Here is a 23,559-nt window from a genome sequence, read left to right on the forward strand (position 1 = left end):
CCATGGGGCAGTAATTGCCACCAGGTAAGAGTCATGCAACTCAAGAACGGCAGCTTAGGAAAGTCTGGGGGCTCTTGACTCTGAGCACAGAAGTTATCATTTTCTAACTTGCTACAGATGGGGGACTCAGAAAAACCCGGGCAGTCCTCTGGTTCCATTCACTTTTTTCATTGAAAAAGCAAACAGTAGATTCGTAGGAAAAAATAAATGTATCTGAGCATTATGTTCTTTTATTCATCTCTGAATATAATTTTAACATTAAATCTGTTCATAAGTACTCCTGAGGTATGGGACCATAGAAGGGACTGTCAATTGGCTAATGGCTCTCAGGACCATATCAGTCATGTACCAGTATATGCAAAAAATGCATCTACCTCAAAAAGCATGTCTCTTTTTTTTCTGAAATAGTCACGAGAGTTACAATAATAGTCTCTATGTGGTTTAAGCCCCCTTACCCTTACATTTTGCTGACCAGGATTAAGACAGCCACTTTCATTCTTAGAACAAACTACCTAATCAAATAAAGTGTGTGACCATGTTGTCATAACAGAGTATCAAGCCCACAAATATATTTTGCTTCATACAAACAAAATGAAAATTTAATCTTCTCTGAACACCAAGTTGTGTCCGTTCATATAAAATTTGGGGGTGCTTGTTGATATTATGAAAAGGTTTAGGGTGATATCCTCTATATAAACAATCTTCCTGTAACATGAATAATGTTATTGAATTGGTTTGTACCTTTACAGAAAGGAAAAAAAAAGTTCTTTAATTCAATAAGATTATAAGTTCTTATTATTGACTTCTTCTGTAGGAGCTAAAAAAGACAGATTGCTAAGGATCCTGTTTATAGATAATATGTTCTTAAGTGCCCAAATGATTTCTATTTATGAAAAATCATATGAGCTCATCACACTCCATTGGCCTAATGAAGAAGCTAGGAAGCGAGCTGGGTTTGGGGGTTACCGCAGGTTAGCAGACTCATGAATCATCCAATACCACCAGTGTGGTGCTTCTCAAGCTATCTATGTTAAAGAATCGGATTCTGGCTGATTTTTATCTCTGTGTTTATTTGCTTTCCTACATCTCCAACAACATGGTTGTACTGTGTATGTCTAGCATGTAGCTCATGCCATATGCCTCTCACCATAGAGTTCAACATGAACAAAACTGGCTTATACAATGTTCAGTGAATTGTGTCCACCGGCCATGCACTTGAGGGTTGCAGACTTCAAATTGCTGTAAAAATGCCTCAGCATTTACTTTCAGCTCTGTGCTGAGCTCATTGCACAGCCCTCAGGAGCAGTTGCACACAGCTATGGACCACATTTTGACTAGCCCTGAGCTAGTGGGATTTCCTGTACTTCAAAGGCAGAAAACTACATCATACAACAAAGTGTGCAAAGCTGCTTGCAGCCAGGTTTCTGGATCTGACTTACATTTAGACCCCAATAACGTGCTAGGCTTGGGTTTTACACTGAAGTCAGAAGGAAGAGGCAGAAGTACCCATTTAACAGGGAAGTTAGTGCCAAAAATGTGGCTTCTGGTAGCCACCAAAGAAGCTTTCTGGATCAGAGAAACGGTGAAGTGATTCTGAGGGCTGAAAGCTGGAGGCTTGTCTTAGAAGCCTTTTCCTCCAGCCTATCCAATTACTGTATAAACCACCTAATATCTGGTACTAAATTTCTTTTTGTGCGATTTAGTCAGTCCCCATTGTCTGAAAGAAATAAGGCTGCACTGATAAAGATTCATTTGCCAATTGTAATTATCGGGTGGCTTTATATTTTTCGACTGATTAGCAGTTAGCTCTAGACCAGTGTTCTCAAACTTCATTGTGCACACGGATCACCTGGGAAAGTGAAAATACTTGTTCTTATTCAATAGGGGATATGCCTGGGGATCTGAAATTTTGTGAGTCTATCAAGCTTCCAGTTAATTGAGATGGTGGCGGTCCACAGACAACCAACAAGCACAGCTCATGCCTTTGACTTCCCAGAGGGTCATGTTCTCATGAAAATCATAATGAACCAGAATAGGTTGTTCCCTTAAGCCCTATAGTGTCAACTTTTTGCATGGCCAGAATAAAGGAGAGAATGGTTAGAGGATGGCAGCTGAATAATTTAACAACCATGGGTGATTATATTTAGTTTCACTAACAATAAAAAAATGAAGTTAATAAATATCACATTGCTCATGGGCCTACCAAGGTTCACCGTAAGGCCATGTGTGAATTATGCAAGCCTAAAATGAGCCCCGGTATGTGAGTGCTCAGCTACTCTTGTGGTCTTAGCTTTTTCCCTCTAATATGCTCATGGTTTCTAAAAGCGTAGAAGTCATCCACAACTTTACCAAACCCTGAGCCTCCTGTCTGGGTCTACCTACGGGGTACTTCTTTCTCTTGGATATGCCCTGGGTACATCCATATTAAATCTCATGAAGGTTAGGACATGTATCCAAGAGGAAATTAAATAGGGAGAATTTTGTAAGGGAAGAAATATAGAGGTTATCATTTGGATATTATTTTGCCTGATTTCATAGATAAACTCACGAGTATAAGTGTGAAAACTTGATTATCACAGAAGTTTTGCTCTATGGTTAGTGCTATATCTAATGCACTGTTAATACTCAATACATGATATTTGAGTAAAAATGGGATTTTAGTCCTCTCTGTGGTGATAAGAAAAACAGAGCTGACTCACAAGGCCCTTTGACCACCACTCGCACTTCATCCTACTTCCCAGACATCTCAACTCAGACAAATGGACTTTGATGCTTCTAGCTGTCTCCTAAGAGTGCAATTTTTGTACACATGCCAGTAAAATTAAGAGCATTGAATGTGAGCTAGTACATTAAAATGGACCTGCCTCTGTATGGTTGATTACCATAGTTAAATATAGCACCTTGAATGACAAGCAGAACCATCAGTGCATTCTCCCATTGGAACAAATGGCTCTATCATGGCGACAGACTGTCTTTGTCTCATAAACATGCATTATTGGTCACGGAGAATGGGCAAGAGTTCAACTAAGAATAAACACAAGGCCTTTCAATTCCAGGAGTTTTCTCAAAGTGCATATGCCCTTAGTCATGGACATTCATAACATCATCTTCATCTTCATATATAGACATTACAATTTAAAATCCAACATTCCTATAATCCAAGAAGGCATAGATAGATAAGAATTCAAACATACATACTTTTCAGTAAATATTAGATATATATTTACTAGATATATCTATAGTAATATGGATATAAATGGATTCTATTTCTAATGGTTATGGTATATTTAATAATTAGGATATCCATATATATATACTATATATTAAAGTGTGAACTGGAAAAGTTGATTTATTTGAATAAACATGCATTATAAGTGACAACTAACGTTTCAAATGATATTAACGATAATGTTAAGCAAACTACTTTTTCTATTTAAAACCATATTGTATTGAGTTAGCCAGGCATGTTTATTTAATTAAATCACTAAACAGAATGGAAATTATCATACGGTAACAGTTCTTGGTTTCTCATTTTCTAAATTAAAACAAATCTGGAATGAGTGAAATGAACAATATGGTAAACTTCGTTTCAGCTAATTTTGCTTAGTCCCTTTATTTTCTATTGCCCATGAATGGTTTAACTACTCTTACAAAATAGGAGGAAATGCAAATGTTAGCTTTGGGTCTAACTGCTTTTACACATCATAAATGTTGATGTATTTTCAATGAAATTAGAATTCTACCTCCAAGTAGAAATAAAAATGTCCAGGCTGATTTCACTATGGAACACAGAAGACCAAGTTCATAACTGCCTGTGTGTGTGATGAGAATATCAATGCTCTTTTGCAGATTGTGCCAGCAGGAGAAGCTGCCAATGACCTTCCAGTCCTGTGTGATCACCAAAGAGTGCCAGGTGTCGGAGTGGTCAGAGTGGAGCCCCTGCTCAAAAACGTGCCACGATACGGTGTCCCCTAAAGGCACTCGTGTAAGGACACGGATCATCAGGCAGTTTCCTATTGGCAGTGAGGAGGAGTGCCCAGAACTTGAGGAAACAGAACCCTGCGTGTCTCAAGGAGAGGCAGCTGCTCCCTGTGCCACGTGAGTAAATGAGACTGCAGCCTCTGCTGCCGTCTCTGCCCAAATGGCAAGTCTGTTTAAGTTCAGCTAAAGAGTCAGTTGAGAAATAGTGATTTTTACAAATTTTAATTCAGAGAAGAAAATATGTCTTTACAAACACTATCCTAAAAAGAAATGATTTTACCTTATAAAAGTGTCTTTAGCAAGCTATATTTCCAAGGCTCCATGAGGGCTAGACTTTTAGCAGCAATTCTCTGTTTATATATTTTCTATAGTAGGTATTAGCAAACTTTTTTTTTAAAAGAGGAAGAGTGCAAATGTATTAGGCTTTATGAGCCAAATAGATGCAATTCTATCTCCGGAGCTACAGATAATATGTAAATGGGTGTGGATACGTTCCAATAAAACTTTATTTATAAAAGTAGAAGACAGGTTGGATTTGGTTGTCAGGCAATACAAGCTCTATCCTATAAGATAAAATAAGAAAGTCCTATTAAAATTCAGTACTACATATAACAAATCCTATTGAGTAAAATAAAATACTACATTAAAATAATAAGACTTGAAGCTCCTTGAGGACAAAGATTATGCCTATTCACTTTTTAAAAAACTGAGACGCATATTACCCAGGGCCTGACGCACAGTAAGCACCCAATAAATGTTCATTGAATTCAGATAAATTTTGAAATATTTGGCACTATAACCTTATTCTTTTTGTCATTAAAAATATGATTTCTAAGACATTACTTTGAATCATCTTCACAATAAATACATTTCAGTTTTGTCTGAATATAGACTATTTAGAATATTTATAAAAAACAACTTTGAGAATCCTAGTTTCTCAGTAGATATATACAAGCTTCATTAGGTTTTTCTCTGGAATAGTGCAAACATTTAAAGAACATGAACTTCATGAACCAGTAAGGAGGAAAATACTATTCCTACTCCTCTTCTAATAAGAATAACACTAACGAGGATAGTGATGGTTTATATGAGATCTTCAATTCTGCAGCACTTTGGAATCCTCCATTCTCCCGTGATGTACCAAGTGGCTGGAAACCCCAGGGTGCTTCCTGCCTGTCTCCTCCTCTGGCCCCACTGACTCCTATGCTCCTCTTCACATAATAGGCTCCAGGAATTTGCCTGGATCTCCAGCCAGAGTATTTGTCTTCAATGAATTTCTTTTATTTTTGTCTCAAGCTAGGTGTCTTATTCTTTCTCTTCTCAGATATTCAAGCACCATTAACAAAAATATATATATATTCTGAGTCTCTTTATCTCCCCTCCGCCCCCAGCTTTTGGGAGAATAGCATTTTTAGGATGTGTCACCAATTTACTTTGCCCCTCCCCCCATTGATTTCAGTGAGGAAAGGAGAGGGAGAGAGAGAGAAACATCAGTGATGAGTGAGAACCATGGATCGGCTGCCTCTGGCACACATCCCCACTAGAGACAAAGCCTGCAACCCAGGCATGTGCCCCGACTGGGAATTGAACCATGACCTTCTGGTTCATAGGTTGACATTCAACCACTAAGACATACCAGCAGGACACCAATTTACATTTTTGGTATTTATTCCTTTCCTAGGACTCCTTAGGTGACCTAAATTGAGACTGCATTCTATAAAAATACAAAGTGTTAATTTAACTCCCCTGATGAATGATTTGTTTGGTTTTACTTTTCTCACACCCCTGCCTGCCACCTGCCACACTTTGCCCAAGGCATCAATTATCCATGTTTTTAGAATTAACATGAATGCTGTACTTCCCTTATAAACATGTGTTAAGACTGTTATTACTTGATGCCCCTGTCCTGCACCTCTGTTAAACCATGAACCCTCACTTATAAAAATGAAAAAGGGGCACGCAAGTCAGCTCTCCTGTCATGAAACTTTCCCCTTGACAAAGCAGAGCGCTTAGATCAGACATCTGAGAGCCCATTTAATCTTTCCTTCTAATCGAGATGAGCATTAGGACATCCATTTGTACCTATGCTGGCTGTTAATCTGATTAGTAGGGAAGCATCTTGGTTAAAGTGACACAGAGTGCTGCATGAGCCATTTTCTTTGTGCTTTTAGACTATCCATTTTCCTTGTGGTAGAGAAATGCCACCAGTTCCTATCTTCATTGGCATCAGGAAATGGTTCCCTGACTATCTCCTTAAAGTATGTGCTGGCCTGACAAGCTCCTGACATTTCTTCCACATCATAATCTTGATGGGAGCTTTAATTTAGAATCACAGATTGTCTTTCCTGTGAGCCACTGATTAGAAACGTCAGCTCTTTTCATCATTTATTAGCACTCGTCAGGGATGCTCAGTGCTACAGAAAAACACGCATTCTTTTTTGTTGTTTTTTCTTATTGTTTAAAGTATTATATATGTCTCCTTTTTCCCCGATTGACACCCCCGCCTTTCCATTGTTTTTTAGAGAGAGTGGAGGAGAGAGAGAGACTCATTTATTGGTTGCCTCCCTCCTGCGCCCCAACCAGTACCAGGGATCAAGCCGACAACTCTGAGGTGTGTGCCCTTGACTAGAATCGAACCCTGACCCTTCAGTCCACAGGTTGATGCTCTACCCAGTGAACGAAACTGGCTAGGGCAAAAACATTCATTCTTGACAATGAAGAGAAATCTCTAAATTGTTATATTTTTGAATCCTAAAGCACAATTATAATTTTGATCTAGTACAGGGGTGGGCAAACTTTTTGACTCGAGGGCCACAATGGGTTCTTAAGCTGGACCGGAGGGCCGGAACAAAAGCATGGATGGAGTGTTTGTATGAACTAATATAAATTCAAAGTAAACATCATTACATAAAAGGGTACAGTTTTTTTGGTTTTTTTTTTTTAGTTTTATTCATTTCAAACGGGCTGTAGTTTGCCCACGGCTGTTCTAGAGCCTCTGAAACCATCAACCTTGATATCACCCTATCTCTATTCTTCTTTTTATTCCAGCAGAATTATTACCACACTGAAAGCATCCTAAATGACACACTGTGGTTCAATGTTGTGCCCCCAATTCTAAGAAGCAATTTTCATGCATTTTATTACAGGCAAAACAAATGTTGGGGTTGATCATCACTTGTAAGGTTTTCCATTCTCAGATTCAGTCCCCCTTTGTTTATAAGTATTGAGAAAGGGCAAGCCCGAGTTTGGCTTAACTGAACATAAAATTTCATGTTTTCAGCATTATGCTATCTTGTAATAAAATATTTATAAGCAATTTTCAGTGATTGCAATTAAAACAAAATCATCCTAAATTAAACTCCTCCTTAAATGGAGCACTGTTGAGGATAAAGGAGAAGAAATTGAACCTGAATCTGCACCGGAGATATGGTAGTTTATGATTGCTTCAAGAGGAAAGTGTTTTTTGAATTACTTTTTTAAGGAAAAAAAATGAGCAGAGCAGAGTTTTTCAGTAGACATGGCTGCCGCTGATGGCATTTTCTGTGTTCAGGTATGGCTGGAGAGCCACAGAGTGGACCGAGTGCCACGTGGACCCTTTGCTGAGTCAGCAGGACAAGAGGCGAGGCAACCAGACGGCCCTCTGTGGAGGGGGGGTCCAGACCCGAGAGGTGTACTGCGTGCAGACCAATGAAAACCTCTCACATTTAAAGACCCACAAGGACAAAGAAGGTAAGCTGTGTTTTCTTCTCAAGGATCACGCATGGAGACTGCGCATGGGATGCTGCAGGAATATATACCCAGCCTTCTGGGGCATGCATAGCCATATTTCTGTTCACATTATGGTTGCTGTCCACTATGGTGAACAATAATCCAAATTTTGGTTGTAACAATTTAATTCAATTTCATCTTTTGTCAGTTGTGATTTGCTGACATATCTATTATTAAATTTTCTAACTTCAGGCTCTGAGTGAAAATTTAGGAGTAGTTATTTACAAAAATGGAATAAAACCTAATCTTGTAATTATATGCAGAGAAGTATTATTCTAAAGCCCAAGTTTTCTTTGCTTGGTATAAGAATTACAACCTACCTATAAAAAAATACCTCCTTTTTCTACTTATAATGTGGTTGAAAAATACGTTAATTGTAGTATTTAGTAAAAAATTCAATTTGAGTTTAAATGAAATCAATACAGAATAAATACAGAATCAAACTACAGTAAAAACAAAACAAAAATAAACCTTTAACGCAAAGGTATGACTTATTTTAATCTTTCAGTTAAACACATTTTAGAATATTTTTGTTTAAATCTCAATTTTGGACCAGATATAATAAATGTACAAAAGGATAAGTGATTTCAAGATGGCCATGTCTAAATGTATATATTATCACATATTACTATTACTCTGAAATTCTAATCATTATTGGATCAAGTTTATATTTAATTAGTAGCTTTTATGCCCATACAATTATGGGTATTTTTAAGTAATGCTATACGCTAACCCTCTTACATTCCCCTCTACCTGAAGGATAGCAGGGTGTCTATCACTACTGTATTCAACGTATATTTTTTTAGTTAACAACAGAGTTCCAAAAATTATGTAAGGTGGTGAGGATAGAAATGTCAATACAAATTTTGTATCAGGGAAATGTTCCTGGTCATCATGAGAGCACATAAACAAGTCAGTAGTTAATAATGCAATATGCTATGCATTATAAGTGAGTTTTAGAATAACTGTAGGGGAATCACAGAAACAGAAACCTTCACAGAGGAGGGAAGTGGTACTTGAGCCAAGTGATGAGGAGTATGTGTCATAAAGTTAAATGGGTCATGAATGCAAGAGGGAACAGCATTAGCACACCATTAAAGAGAAGCAAAAAAAGAGAGAAATCTTGCCAGAAAAGATGAGTGTGTTGTATTTAGCAAGTTGTGGGTATGATGGGATAATTCCCTACCAAATATGTTGGTTGGAAAGGGTGAAGAATAAAGACCTTAGTTCATATTAACAGAGACCTAAAAAGGAGGCAGGAGACACACAAAGAAGGAATCTGATCAAGAATAACCAGAAAAAAAGAGGAAAGAACCAAGAGAAATGGGTGTTCCGAAAAACAAAAGATGACTCCACTGCCTCCCCGAAAAGGAGTGGCACCAGTGACCAGCAATTCATGAAAAGCAATCACGGAAGTTTTGCATGTGTAACTTGCAACATTTAATTGTTTTTTATCCACTAACTTTACATAGCTTGTCAACTCATTTAGGAATCTAGCCTCAGGATACATTTTACTACTAATATATCTTGAAATTGTAAGGAAGTAGTATAAAACATATAATGTTAGTACATTAATATTTTCTTGGCCACATTAATGGCTACGTTTTTTAACACTCTTAGGTGGATTTATTATAGCCGTCCTCTCAGAGTAGTATAATTTCATTGCTAGAGGTAGTTCAGAGTTTAGTTTCTGAATGTCAATTATGTCCTGTAGGTTATTACTTTCAAAATAGCCTTTGGGGTTTGGAATTGGAACTGGATACATTTTAAAATCATTTTGTCATGGATTTTCCCTACTGCTGTCAAAACACAGCAGAGTACCAAAAATAAAAGTCACACCAAAAGGAAAAACAAAAAGAATATTATTGTAAGATGTATCTTTTGGAGTAACAAATGCCAAAGCTAAGATCAGTGGATATGGAAATAATCAGTTCTTCTGAAATTAATATTTATCATGGAAGCATGTAAGATAAATAACTTAGGAATATGCATCCTTTCATGTCACACAGCAAGACTACTATAATCCTCTTTGGAAAAAAAGTTGATTTTTCCCTAAAAGTTTCAGCTTTTACTTCTCAAACTTAGACTATATAAGTTTCCCCCCAGAAGCACTTAGCATTTCCCAATTGGAAACTTATTCAATGCACCAGCATCCCAAGGACTATAAATATGTGTGAATGGAGCACAATTTGACTGTGGGATGTGAAGAATGTTCCATGTATCTTCATTCAATAACTATGAAAGAATGAAGGCTTACTTTACGAAGAGAGGGAAATCTCTCAAAATAACTCCCTCCATCAATTCTAAAAAGAAGGTACTGATCTCAAGAAAGTCTGGCTGTGTCATCATGAACAACCTACCCAAGAGCAATTTATGTTATACTTCATTTGAAGAACAAAATCTACACTTGTTTTGGCAGATCTATACTATGTATTCTAGAAAAGTTGTTTTCACATGTAACCAAGCTATTAAAATACATTAACTCAAAATAAAATACTTAACTCAAAAATACAATTTCTTGACACAAAAATACTGAAAAAAATATATGAAATTCATATAACTTCCTTTATTATCTTGGCATATCATATTACACAGGTACTGATCACCTTAGCATAATTTAATTCAATTTTCATGGCCTCGTGTCATGTGAATCCGTTAACATTTGTAAAGGCAACAATGAATAGAAATACTTAATGTGACCTAGGTAACCCTTCCAATCCTGGCCGCAGGGAAGAGCTAGCAGTAACACTCGGCAGTTTCTGTTCAGCCAGCTGATTAGAGTTCCAGTAGGCTGAAAAGTGTGCAGCTTACGCTGGCATGAAATCTACCCTTATCAGAAAGTGGCAGGAAGAAGGCTTGCCCATGGCGAGGTGACTGGTATAAACATTGCTGATGAAACATTGCTCATCATTGGATGCCTAAACATAAATTGATTTTTTTACAAGCTCAAAGTGAAATGAAAGTAGATTAACTACAGTGACTAAGAAATTCTTCCATTCAAAATAGATTGAACCTATTTTTAAATGAGGGAAACCAAAAGTATTGGTTATAAAGCACCATGGAGCTTGCCATGATTTATATTATAGGAAACTTAAGAACATTCTTTGGTAGAAAACATATCTAATAATCCACAGTGAAATCTGGATGAAGTCTGTAGGATTTGAGGTTATTAAGAAAGACAACCTGGATAATGAGCCTGTAGGATGACAGAGCATGAGATAAACCAGCAGAAAGTTCTGGAGGATCAATGGGAAGATGGATGGAGCGAAAGATGATTGAGCTGTGAATGGATAGACAGAAGGATGAACAAAGAGCATGTTTTCCCATGCTCTGCAACCAATTAAGGAGAATAAAAATAGTCACTATCCCTAAATGAAATACAAATTCTTTATAGTCTTTTATCTACCATTTCCACAAACTAGCCTACTTTAGTCAAAACTATTTTGAAAAAAAAAAAAAGGCTATTCTTACAGTGCTATTTCCCTGTTATTTCAAAAAGTAAATATCAGAGTACGCCAAAGGCTAGTGCTGCACCTTTCCTATCCATTGCTTTTGAAATAACAGGTAGGTGAGAATATTTTACATGACATCTTAATCAGAGATTCTCTACAAATTCTCTGATACAGTGGTAGAAAATATAGTGGTTTATTTCTATGTTGCTAGAAATATATCAAAGCTGTCCCATAAAATATAAATGATTTAATGTTTCTTTGATTATCGATAGCATCATTATATGGATGTAGATTACAGAAAAACATAAAAATATTTAAAAATTTACTTATGTAAAACTATCACTAGGACCCCACAATTATAAAAACAGATATGTGAAATATGGTTGTGAACACTTTTTTGAGGTAAATTAATGAAGGTATGAATATTTTTCATAACTTATCATATTCTGAAGCACAGTTCTTTGTGCTCTACTAATATCAATATGGTAAATGAAAAAGGAATTAAATCACACAATGGCTACATTTTAGAAAGAACCCACACTGAGGCGGGAGATGTCCAAAGCACTATAATATAGACAATCCCTGAATGAACCAGACCCTTCTTGGAAATTAGATCTCTGGATATTTTGTGGGAGAGAAGCGCTGTTGCCCTGTGAAGTTTCTCTGGATCAGTAGAGTACAAAATAGAAAGAGAGATGCCAGGAGGTTTCAGCCACTGTGATAGAAGCTAATAAAAATGTACCTGCTGGGAATTGGATTAGCTGGCCAGTCATCTACCCTAGTTGGAATTTTTAGTAGAGGAAGAGCTTACTAATGAGATACCAGGAAGTATTCAACCAAAAGGGTATAAAAGAAATATATGATGAAGTAGCTTGGACATCATGTAAACATGAAAACAGTACTTACACTACTTTGATTTGTTCAACATTTAGTAAACACTTGCTATTTGATATGTTTGTCCTCTCATTTGTAAAATAGTTCAATTTAATTAGTCTGAAAATTATCTCTTGAACATATCAAACACGCTTTCTTTAAAACTTTTTTCTATTTCAGCAAGAGTTTATATTTACCCCCTAATAAACATTTATTCAAACCTCTGAGTTGGAATAGAGGAAACATGATTTAGTTGTTAAATCAAATGACAAGGGTCATAATTCATGCACATTATTTCAAGTTGGCCACTCATTTCAGAGAACGTATATTATATCTGTATTCTCTCTTCTAATAATACAGATAGCTTTAATATCATTTGAATTTTCATCCTAAGGCTACTTTCAGAAGCACACTAGACTGTCAGAAGACCTGGTTTTTATTTCTGCGTGACCCTGTTCCCTTATCCACACTACTTAACTTTTATTTGCCTGAAAAGGCCTACTTAATGACTCTGCAGTACGACTGGAAATGGAACAGCAGAATAACTGAATATCATCCTATATAGAACACCTAGACATGCAGACTACAGTATTGTTTTAAATGCTTTTAAGAGCAGAACTGATGTCTTGAAACTAAATGATTCCCCAAAACAAACCAGGAAAAGTGAACTAATGCTTTCTGTGGTCGTCCTTGGGTAGGGATGGTACAGGAAGAGGGTTACACATTAAGGAGACTTGGGGGGAGTGAAGCCCAAAAGGGTCATGACATAAAAGTCTTAGCCAGAGACAGAGAGCACAAGCAGACATAGTGCATTATGCCATCCACCTCAAAGGGCTGTAGCATCAGCGAGTGAGCAGAGAAACTCAATTTACCTCTGGAGAGAGATGATCAATAGCAGTCATCCTCAGCCTCAGGTTGTGGCAAAATCAAATCTCTCCTAAAAATTCCCACTATAGGCCTGTGCCCACACTAGTTTAGGTTTCAAATTTATGGTACTTCCATGTGTCCAAAGACAACTGAGAAATTAAGATAAAAAATGGTGCCAGGCAAATGGTACTACCAGTGCCTGACATAAGCAAAAACAAAAATTCTGAAGAGGGAATCCCTTAACCAAGCCACAGGATTTGCCGAGATAAACTGCACCATTAAAAATTGCAGACTACACAAGGAAAGATAATCTATTGTAAACAGGTTTTTAAATGCCCAACAGAGAGTAAGGCTAGACTCAAGGTTGGGAATATTAGAGATAGCAGATAGAGATCATAGAATGCATATGCTAAAACTTATTAAAGGTGTAAAGGAAAAAATTTAAATATTAGATGTAATGAGTCAATGAAAAAAGAACATATTAAAAAAGAAGTAAGTTCCAAAACAAAAAAGTACTTTAGCTGGAAATAAATATGGTAAATGGAGAGATTAGAGAAATTAAGCTAAACAGTTATTAGTTACCTGAAGATAAACGCAAGAAATTGATTCAGAATGCAACACTGAAAAAAGAAGTTGAAAATATATGTGAAGAAAATAGTTAAGCAGATTTAAATAAGAAGATTCAAAATGAGAGAATCAAGGGAAAAGGTGAATTTTCTTAACTGATGAAAGACAGGACTGTGCAGAGTCAAGAAGAAAGTTTTCAGGCAGGAGAATAATATATGCACATTTAGGCACAATGTAGTGAGATTACAGCTCATAAAATACAAGAACATATTAAAAAGAATTAGAAGTTAAAATTAACTGCAAAGGAATTAAGAAATTAAGAGTAAAATTTCAACAGCTGCAAAAAAAGCAAAATAACAAAAATGATGTATTAAAGGTACTGAGAGGAAAATAACTTTCAACTTAAATTATTTATCCAGCTCCTTATTATTATATATTGTGGGCAAAATTAAGACACAAGTAGAAGAGTTTACCTCATTAAACCCTCACTGAAAGAACTGCTAAATGATAATGTTTAGGTAGAAGGAAATTGAACCCAGAAAGAGAAGAATTCAAGATGTGCAAAGAATTTGGTAAACACCTGGGTAGTCTATCCTATATAATAAAAGGCTAATATGCAAATCGACCAAATGGTAGAACGACTGGTCGTTATGACATGCACTGATCACCAAGGGGCAGACACTCAATGCAGGAGCTGCCCCCTGGTGGTCAGTGCACTCTCACAGGGGGAGGACCGCTCAGCCAGAAGCCGGACTCATTGTTGGTGAGTGTAATGGTGGTGGCAGGAGCCTCTCCCTCTTCCATGGCAGTGCTAAGGATGTCTGACTGCTGTCAGTCGGACATCCCCGAGGGTTCCTGGACTGCGAGAGGGTGCAGGCCAGGTGGAGGGCCACCCCCCTCCCTGAGTGCACAAATTTCATGCACTGGGCCTCTAGTATAATTATAGATCTGTATGAAGCAATGCTGATAAGTTTCATGATTAAACACTGAACAATTAGCTAATGGACAACATTAACATATGACAGGAGGGAGTGGTAAGGAGTATATTTGGGAAAGGGTAGAGATACTAAAAATCCTTATATATAATTAAGTCATTATGCATGTTAAGTATTTAAAAATAATTATGTAATCAATGATTATTAATATATAATTAAATAATCATAAGAGAGCATAATCAGTTATTAATAATTAAATTATGTATACTTCATAATCTAACAGGAAATAAAAGGGACTAAATAAATTCAATTGATTCAATAGGAGGTACTGAATAAGAAAAATCTTTTTCTTACACATGATCTAATTAATAGCAAATAAAAATTTAGAAATATGGGTTTTAAATGTTGGTCAAAGTTTATTACAGAAAATCATTTTTAAAAATCATTGCTATATCTATGAAACCAGCCAGCTGTATTGTTAGTGTTTACAGTGATCAAAGAGTTTGCATCACTCAGCCTGAACATTGCCCACCACTGGCAAAACACATAATATGCTAAGAGACCACACACATAGTATTTTCCAAGCAGAGCCCTCTTCACATACAACATACCAATGAAGATTTTATTTCCTTGAGGAAATAATGTGAGATTGACTGAACTTGTATATGTACACAATGCTAAAACTATTCAGAAGTTTGAATGGTTAGATTGGTTAAATGGCATCTGATAGAAAATTTTCTTGAATGATAAAAAATGACCAAAATTTTCTTCAGTATATTTAGAGCAAAGGTTAATCTCCACAAACATAATACATAATAAAAATTATATTGCCAAATTGGTACTGTTAATTGAAGCATGAAAATGATTGCAAACTTAAAGCTAAAGGAGAAAATTCTGAAACATCTGAAAATTCATGAGTATTTTAAACCTATCTCTCTTTCTATTATTCTATTTTTTTCCAGTTTGCTAAAGGGAAAGATGAATGACATTGGCATTATTACCTAGCCAAAGGTAATAAAGACAAAGGAATCATTACCCAGAGAAGATAAAATTTATCATGTGTGTTGATGTCTTGGACAAAGTCATACATGATGTGTTGATAAAATATCTGATGACATTAAACTAATAAGGATAACACATTGGATAATAATCTTATGACACAAAAATATATTAATAGGCTAAACACAGTGGCATTTCTCCCACAATGTGAAGTCTAATGAAATACTTAGAAATACCGACATGTGTCCTGAGTGCCCACTTTGAAAGAAAGTCATAGTAACAATGATGAGGATGATATGGTGATGGTGACAATATCGATTGCATTTATAAGGCACTATGTTAATTACTTGGTCGCTGTGAAAATTAAATGCTTAATGTGGGGAACAGCCAGTTGGGATCAATGACTTCCTGTTAAACTCATTCTGTGTCTGTAATCACAAGTGTTCCTCTCCTGCACATCACTCACAATCTGATGAATGAAGCGCTGCAGATTTGGACATCTCACTTGGTGTTCCTTCATTAACTCAATAAATATTTATTGAACAACTGTTAGGTTGTATCACTCATTTAGAGGATGAAGGTAGAATGCTTAACAAAGCAGACTTGACCCCTGTCCTCTGGGAGCAGCCTTGGATTTATGGCTTTGCTACTGGAGGTTCAGGACTAACCCTTCCCAAGGCGGATATGGAGAGACTTCCCCAGACATCCCAGTTTGGGGCTCGTCTGTGAGGCCCTGGAAGGACACTATAAACCACGGTTCATCCCGAGTAGAGAACCCGCACCCGTACTCTCTGGGTGAATTATTTTTCCGGAAAGCACACACCCTCAAAATGCAGGTAAGGATCACCTGGATGATGTAAGGAAATGCAAAACCTCCTGGATGTTATCCATTGAGGCTGTAATGCCCTAGTTTTGGAATGGGTGCAGGAATCTCTGTCCTTTTAATGAGCACCATTATAATTATAATCAGGAGCTGATTTTACTGTAAGGCTCATGAGAGTCCTCTTAAAAGGCTCTTGGCAAAGCTATGGGAGAGACTGGGATAGGGAGAGGGAAGTCCATGTTTTCTGAGTCCAAGGCTTATGCATTTTAGGGGCCCCTTCTTGTTAAAAACAAACAAACAAAACCACGCACACACAATCCAAACAAAAATCACTACAATCTCTGTCGGGGTCTCCGAAGGAGCCTGTGCATGTGAAGTATTCTGAACCTTAAGCTTCATGGGGGCATCTCAATAAATCTGTCCCAAATTCTTATGTCAGAATTTTGGCCTCTTTTAAAGCCAAAGACAATCCCTACTTTAAGATGAAAAACAGAAGCACAGACATTTCTGTCTTGAAAAGGCCTCTTTCCCACAGTCTGGAGGTGTATCTGTGGAAAAGTCGCTAATCTTCAGAGTGATTAGCAATGTCAGTTCTAATATCGGTTTTATTTATACTCACTGAGCCCTGCTTTTAGGTTCCAGAGCTGCGAGCCTTTAGAAAGCCATTATACCTTGCTAGTCATTAAGCTAGGAAATTGAAGAGGAAGAACACCTAACGCTCACAGATACTGTTTCATCTTACTTCATACCTGTAACGCAAGACAGAAAGAAGCCATAGCTGTTAGTTAATGACCTTCCATTAATGAAAGAATGGGGGATAAAATGTCACAAAACCTGACACCATTGAGTGACTGTAGTATGTGTGATTTTTGTAACCCTTAAGCACTGATTTCATCGAGTCGGTTATGGATGAGTGATAGCACCAGGAGGGATTTTGAAATGAGCACTCAGGGATGCGCACTGGTGAATGAATAGCATTTTTTCCAAGGCACACTCCTGCTATCTAAGAATGTAAAAGAAATGGTTTGTGGCTGCCTGTTCCCTGCCTTGCTGATGATTGCTCAACAGGGAGTAGCTACTCTCACCAGTGTTAACAGAGGAGTACAAACTACATTGTGGAACTCATTAATATTTATTCCTTCTAAAAGCAATGGGCAATAAAAAGGGAAATAAACCAGGGAGAATAGCAATGGGAAAGGAATCCATGGCAACAGATTTGTCTTGGAAAGGTTGCACCATTTGTACACAAAAATACACTAAAAATTCAAGGATCCATGTTATTATGTTATTAGTCTGGAATCCACTAAAAATGCTTGTTATTGGGTGAACTAATCTGTGAAAAAATATGTACATTAAACACAATTCAAGAATTCAAAGTAGCCACCCATATTGTAGTATTATATGCATTTAATGTACCTCTTCACTATGTCACATTTTTAATAATAAACAAAGCTATACAGTATCAGAGCCTGTGCTGTATCGTCTGGACACAAACTTTCTCTAACCGAAGGATTACCTCTGTTGCAACAGAGACCAGTGACATCTCTGGTCCTTTTCTTCTGCTGCTCCTCCATTTTCTGCTTTGAAATGCTTCCAGCATTATCTCAGCTCTTCACATATCTCGGCCTGTTTCAAATAATCCTTTTTACACTGTGAGACCTCAATAATCTTTCTTCATCCAAAGCCTATAACCTTCTTATACTACATTACACAGTTTACCATGGGATTACATATAGTTCTATTCTTTTGCAATTACCTCATGAATATTCAGACCAACTCCCCAAGATTTTAAGCTTCCGAGGAGGCCATAGCATTTTCCCCTCCTAAACTTTATTATTATCTGTCATTCTTTGCATACGTCTGCAATTAGCATAAATTTGCTAATTGTATCATTTAGAAGTATCTTTAAGATAGAGAGAGCCCTTCAGTATGAGAATGTTGATTTCCTAGACATCTAATTTATAGTATTTCCTTTCGGATTCATCTATCTGCCTCACTAACTTCATTTTTTCCTCCTGTGCTTTCCTCTGCAAAGGCTTAATGAGATAACATATGTAAAACATCTTAGCATAAGGCCTTGCACTTAGTATATGCCAAATGAACGTTAATTGCTTTTGTTTGCTTTTCTGGTTAAATTGAGAAAAAGGGAGGAATTTGTAAAAGTAATAGTTTTACTCCAAATCTTCTGCACATTGGAAAGATATAATTGTATGCTGGCCTTGCCAGCTGAGAAACAATGGAGGATGTATAATTCATGGAGTCTCTTTACAATGCCCCAAAATCCTGACGTGTGCTTGCATTATATCTTGCTCCTTTCTTGGAAAAGGCAGACTTTCTCTGCATTACTCCAGAGTAGGAAGAAACATAACTAATTTACTTCTGTAGTTATGGGAGACAGAACCATTTCAGCTTCCCTTACTTGTGATGCTGAATCCATGAGAAGTCTAAGTAGCATCTACTGCCAAAGGATTCTTGCAATAGCCCTGGGATTGTTTGGTTGCTCTAAAAATACTTTAGCCATTGCTCAACCTGAGAATGCCACACTGGTCCCTCTGCCCCTTACATTACATAGGATTTCTGGGCATCTAAAACCACATTGGTTAAGCATTATGCCTTGTAGGCCTTAACTCTTTTTTTACAAAGCAATATTAATGAATAGATGCAGAGAAAAGAATTGTTAGAAAAGAGTCTTGTTTTTGTTGTTGTGTGTTTTTTTTTAACAGTTTCTCCTCTAGGTCTGGTTAGAAAGAGTTGGATCTATTAAGTTCATACTCCATCGGGAATCCCAGAAGTACTTTGAGAATAAAAAATCATGTTCTTCACTAAGAAAGCTGTCAATGAATTTCTCACTGTCTTCCAAAAATCCATAGCAAGTGGGTAAAAGCAAAGAAACTAACATGTTGTGATAGGTAGTGTTTTCTCATTAATACATGACTAAATGGATAATAAGAGAATAAATTTCCCAGCATACTGAGAAAATAAATGTCAGAGGACAGACTCAAAGCCAGTGTTTTGACTCCAAAGTCTATTCTATCCAGTCATACCACTACTACTCTGTGAATTTGCGTCAGAGTAAATAATTTAGTGGTTGTCTACAGCTTTATAAAAATCATTGGAAGTAAGTGCATTATATCAAATTATCTTATGATATTGCTGTTGCAAAAATAAATTAAAATGGCATAGAGATCTGCCTCTTATTACAGAAAATGGAAGGAAGCTAAGCATAGTTTAAATGTTTTTTAGAATTCAATTCAAGTTCATTCCCTGAGATGGTTCTTAGGTCAAAGTAGAGTCTTGTCCATGGTTATTTGAACCAGTCTGATGTTGAATCATATGAAATTCATATTTTTGTAGGTCAAGAGTTGTTGATTAGTGGAAATTTCATATGATTCAACTGAATAGGGACAGCTACTGTGTTGTATCAAGTCACCTGGTATTAACTACACTCTACCCGAGGCTTTTCACTGTCAGAATCAAGCCCGCAGCTACTGACTGGCTATGAATTAATTGTAGTCACTGTTTTCTTGTGAACAATATGCACTTGTGGTGTATGTGGCGTGCTTTCTAGAGAGAAGTTATTGTCTTCTATAAAATATGTAGATTTCCGCTTACTACATACTTTTTATAGAATGATAATTCATATCTGATGGCTTGAGAGTGACTTGAATTCATTAAGCAGTTTTGACTCTATGTGCCCTTAGAAAAGAAATCTGCATTCAATGGTGTGATTTTTAATACTCACCTATGTCCCACTTTGTTTTATGGAATTGCATACAATAAAGGGAAATACAGTGATTTTAAGGATAAATGAATGAGGAATATGGGGCAAAGAAAAAATGCTAGTAGAATAAGAACACCAACCCAATAGTGAATATAATAAAGGTAATGTACAAAATGTGTGTCATAAAAGCCTTTCAATTTCTTGATCTGGACCACAAGTTTTGACTCAAATAGCCAATACAAAGAGGCACTCTACATTAATTATGAAATTCACACTTTCCATTAGACAAGAGAAACCAGTTGTAAAGGAGAAGCCCAACAATTTCTGGGTTTAGGGTCAGAAAGAAAATTCATAAGTAGTCCTTCATAGAGAGGAAACTAACTATGCTGAATTACAATCTCATTCACCTCTTTACAATAAATACCACAATGAATTGTATAAGGAAGCTTTTGCTTTTAGCAGTTTTCTTCAATGTAGGCCACTAGCATAAATATGAAAATGTAACTCAGGAAAAGAAAATTAATGGGGGTTAATATGATACAGTACAAATTTATAGGTCTCAGCTAAGCGTGATAACCCGGGGATAGAGTTGGGATATCTAAATGAATGAATGTACAGCTTTGCCCTCAGGCAACTCTCCTCAGACCTTTGATAGATACTGAGAGGCAGAGAGTTCCCTTATATCCCCTGATACAAGGATCTGGAGTACTGCTATTTTGGTTTCTATTTAGTTGCAATTAAATGCAGAGACACATTTTCCAGCCATCATCTAGCTGAGGATAGGATTAGCCTCCTTAAAAGAAAATCGAAAGGCTTGACAAAGACATAAACTTGAATAAAATATTATCCCACTTGGAACTGGGAGATGAGTCCAGGCCTAACTAGATGCAGGGCAGAGGAAAGGTTTAGGCACAGATACAAGGAAATCAAAGGCCCATACATCCTTCCATAGCTCATAGCCCATAGCAAAACTCTGAAACAGATGCAAGTGATAACCAGTTTCAACTAAATGTCATCCCTTAGAAGAAGCAGTTTAATTTTCTGGTATCTTCTTCAAGATAAAATGACTTTCAAGTCTAAATCTATGGAACTAATTGAGTTATTTAACTTGAAGTAACAATGATAATAATGAGGAGCGTTAGGAAGATGATACATAGACAATACATGTGAGACACTTTTATGTTTCTTTGCTTATTAGACCCTAAGTACAAGCCTATGAAGTAAGTACTATTATTATGTAATACTGAGGTACAGAGAAGTTAAATAATTGCATGAAAGCATATACCTAGTAAATAACAGAACTGGAATTGTGAGTCAGAAAGCCTAGCTCCTCAGCTTGTGCCCCTAATCATAGATTAGGGTTATTAACTGTAAGCCAGTTTGATGTTGGGGAAAAGCTACCTCCTTTCTAAGTGGTTTTAGAATATGTGCTTTTCTTGTAAATAATAAATACATCTCAGGGCCAATGGTCTGTTAATATCATCCTCATTGAATGACAACAAAACTATACATGTATGATGATGTTCATGCTTCTATTTTATATATCAGAAAAATCTTGTACCCTTAGCTTATTTGTTCAACAAATATTTACTGAGAACCTTCTATTATAAGTGCTCTTCTAAATGTTGAAAATAGAGAAGTGAACAATACAGACAAGATCCTTGCTATCACAGAGTTTATACTTTAATGGAGAGAGACAGAGTATAAGAAAAGAAATAAATAAATTATCAGATAGCAATAAGTTCTATACAGAGAATTGAAATAGGATGAAATGAGAGAGAATGACTGAGAAATTATATTATTTGGATCACCAGGGTATTTGTTTGGCTTCCCCGATTTATATACCTAGCCTAAAAAATTTCCTCTGAGGAACAAACTCATATATTGATCTTTCTATTTGACATCTCCAATCATATCAGTCAGTAATGCTTGTTTCCCCTCCACACACTCTTGTAATGGCAGAATAAATAAAAGTTTTAAAACAACATCACAGTACATATATCCAAATTGATAAGCTCCATGATCTGTTAGATAGATGTGTTAAAATAAATCCATTAAAGCTACTCAGGTGGTGGAATCACTAACAGAATAGGCAACACATAACTGTTCAGTAAATATTTATTGAGTAAGCAATGACCCCCAAGGGTTGATACATATGATTACTAGCTAATTGTTAACTGGCAAATTTTCTTTCTCTGGTAGACAGAGAGATGCAAGTTCTAAGATACACATATTTAGAAATGTATCACAAAACCTGGTAAGTTCATATTTTAAAAAATCAGAAAAGCGAACATATTGTTAGGTTTCTGCTTCCAGCCATAATTGAGTAACTGGAACTTTCTCAATAAGAATAATTGTGAAGTGGGGCAAAATATGCAAAACAACTGTTTTTAGGTATTAAGCAGCAAGCTGCAGAAAACTGATTATCACTGTGAAGTGATCAATCATTTCCGTTTTCTACTGGAGGCTCTTTACAAACACAGAGCTGGAAAAGTGGAGGCAAACCCAGCATCAGGACTTCCTGAACTAAGGAATCAGAAATCTAAGTTCCAGGCTGCCGAAGTGGCTAGAAATTTCGGGGCAGGGTACATGCAAGGGGATCTGCAGTGGGAGGGATGGGGTGGAGTCCAGGAGTCTAGGTGGGGATACAGCATGAGTCCTTGGCCCAGGCCTGAGCTATGCAGGTGCAGATTGAGACTGTAAAGTATAGCAGAGATCCTGTGCTGTAAGGCTGTGCTGAAAGGTGACAGTATAGGTAGGGCAATGCTGGGAGATGTCAGAAGAGTTCTAGTCCTTCCTGTGGTTCTTCGGAGTAAGAACCACACTGTCACAGCCAAGTTTAAACCCAAACCAGACAAGCCCTAATCCAAATGAAACCAAACCTGAAAAGTTCAAAACAATCTGCCGGCAATTTAACTGTTTGACAGAAAGAAAAAAAAAAAACCCTTAGAAAGTAAAATGGCATAATCCAGATTCTCTACAACATACCACTCACAATGTCCAGTATATGATAAAAAGTTACTCCACATGCAAAGTAGTAGAATGAAGAGACCAATTACAAGAAAAAAGCATTCAGTAGAAATATAACTTGAGAGGACCCAGATATTAGAAAGAGTAGACAAAGACTTTAAGAAGCCATTATACATATGTTACAAAACTTAAAAGATTGTCTAGGGGAGTAAACAGATGGGAGTATGAGGAGACAACAAACATTATAAGAATCTGGAATTTCAAGAATGTTAAAAATCTGCAACAAAAATTCACCCTGTGGACTTTGGGAGATTGCAAAAGACAGATCTCAATAGAAATGATTGGATGTGAGTAGAGAAAAAGGGTTATTGATCTCAAAGACAAATCAATAGATATTATCATATCTGAAGAACAGTGAGAAAGATGATTAAGGGAAGAGAGTCTAAGTGAATGATGAAGTAATATCCAGGTGTCTATGTAATAATGATAGTACAGTAGAGAAGAGAGTTATCTGACAGAAAACATATTTGAAGAAATAATGGTCAAAATGTCTCAAATTTGTTGAAAAAGAAGCTATCAAATTTCAGATCTAAGAAGCTCAAC

The 23,559-nt window shown here is 36.6% G+C and overlaps 1 protein-coding gene across 3 annotated transcripts in view; it reads left to right on the forward strand.

The window, feature by feature from the left end:
• THSD7A (thrombospondin type 1 domain containing 7A) overlaps positions 1 to 23,559 on the forward strand; it is a 186,897-nt gene that overhangs the window by 23,025 nt on the left and 140,313 nt on the right. For 2 of the 3 annotated variants that reach the window (XM_015558202.1, XM_015558204.1), the window contains exons 2-4: positions 3,850 to 4,098; positions 7,532 to 7,710; positions 11,245 to 11,313. In XM_015558202.1, the coding sequence (XP_015413688.1) occupies positions 3,850 to 4,098; positions 7,532 to 7,710; positions 11,245 to 11,313 (497 nt within the window). The remainder of the gene's footprint in view (positions 1 to 3,849; positions 4,099 to 7,531; positions 7,711 to 11,244; positions 11,314 to 23,559) is intronic. The other variant, XM_015558203.1, reaches the window with a different exon arrangement.

Source organism: Myotis davidii, unplaced genomic scaffold (genome assembly GCF_000327345.1).
Source record: "Myotis davidii unplaced genomic scaffold, ASM32734v1 scaffold168, whole genome shotgun sequence".
NCBI lineage: Eukaryota > Metazoa > Chordata > Mammalia > Chiroptera > Vespertilionidae > Myotis > Myotis davidii.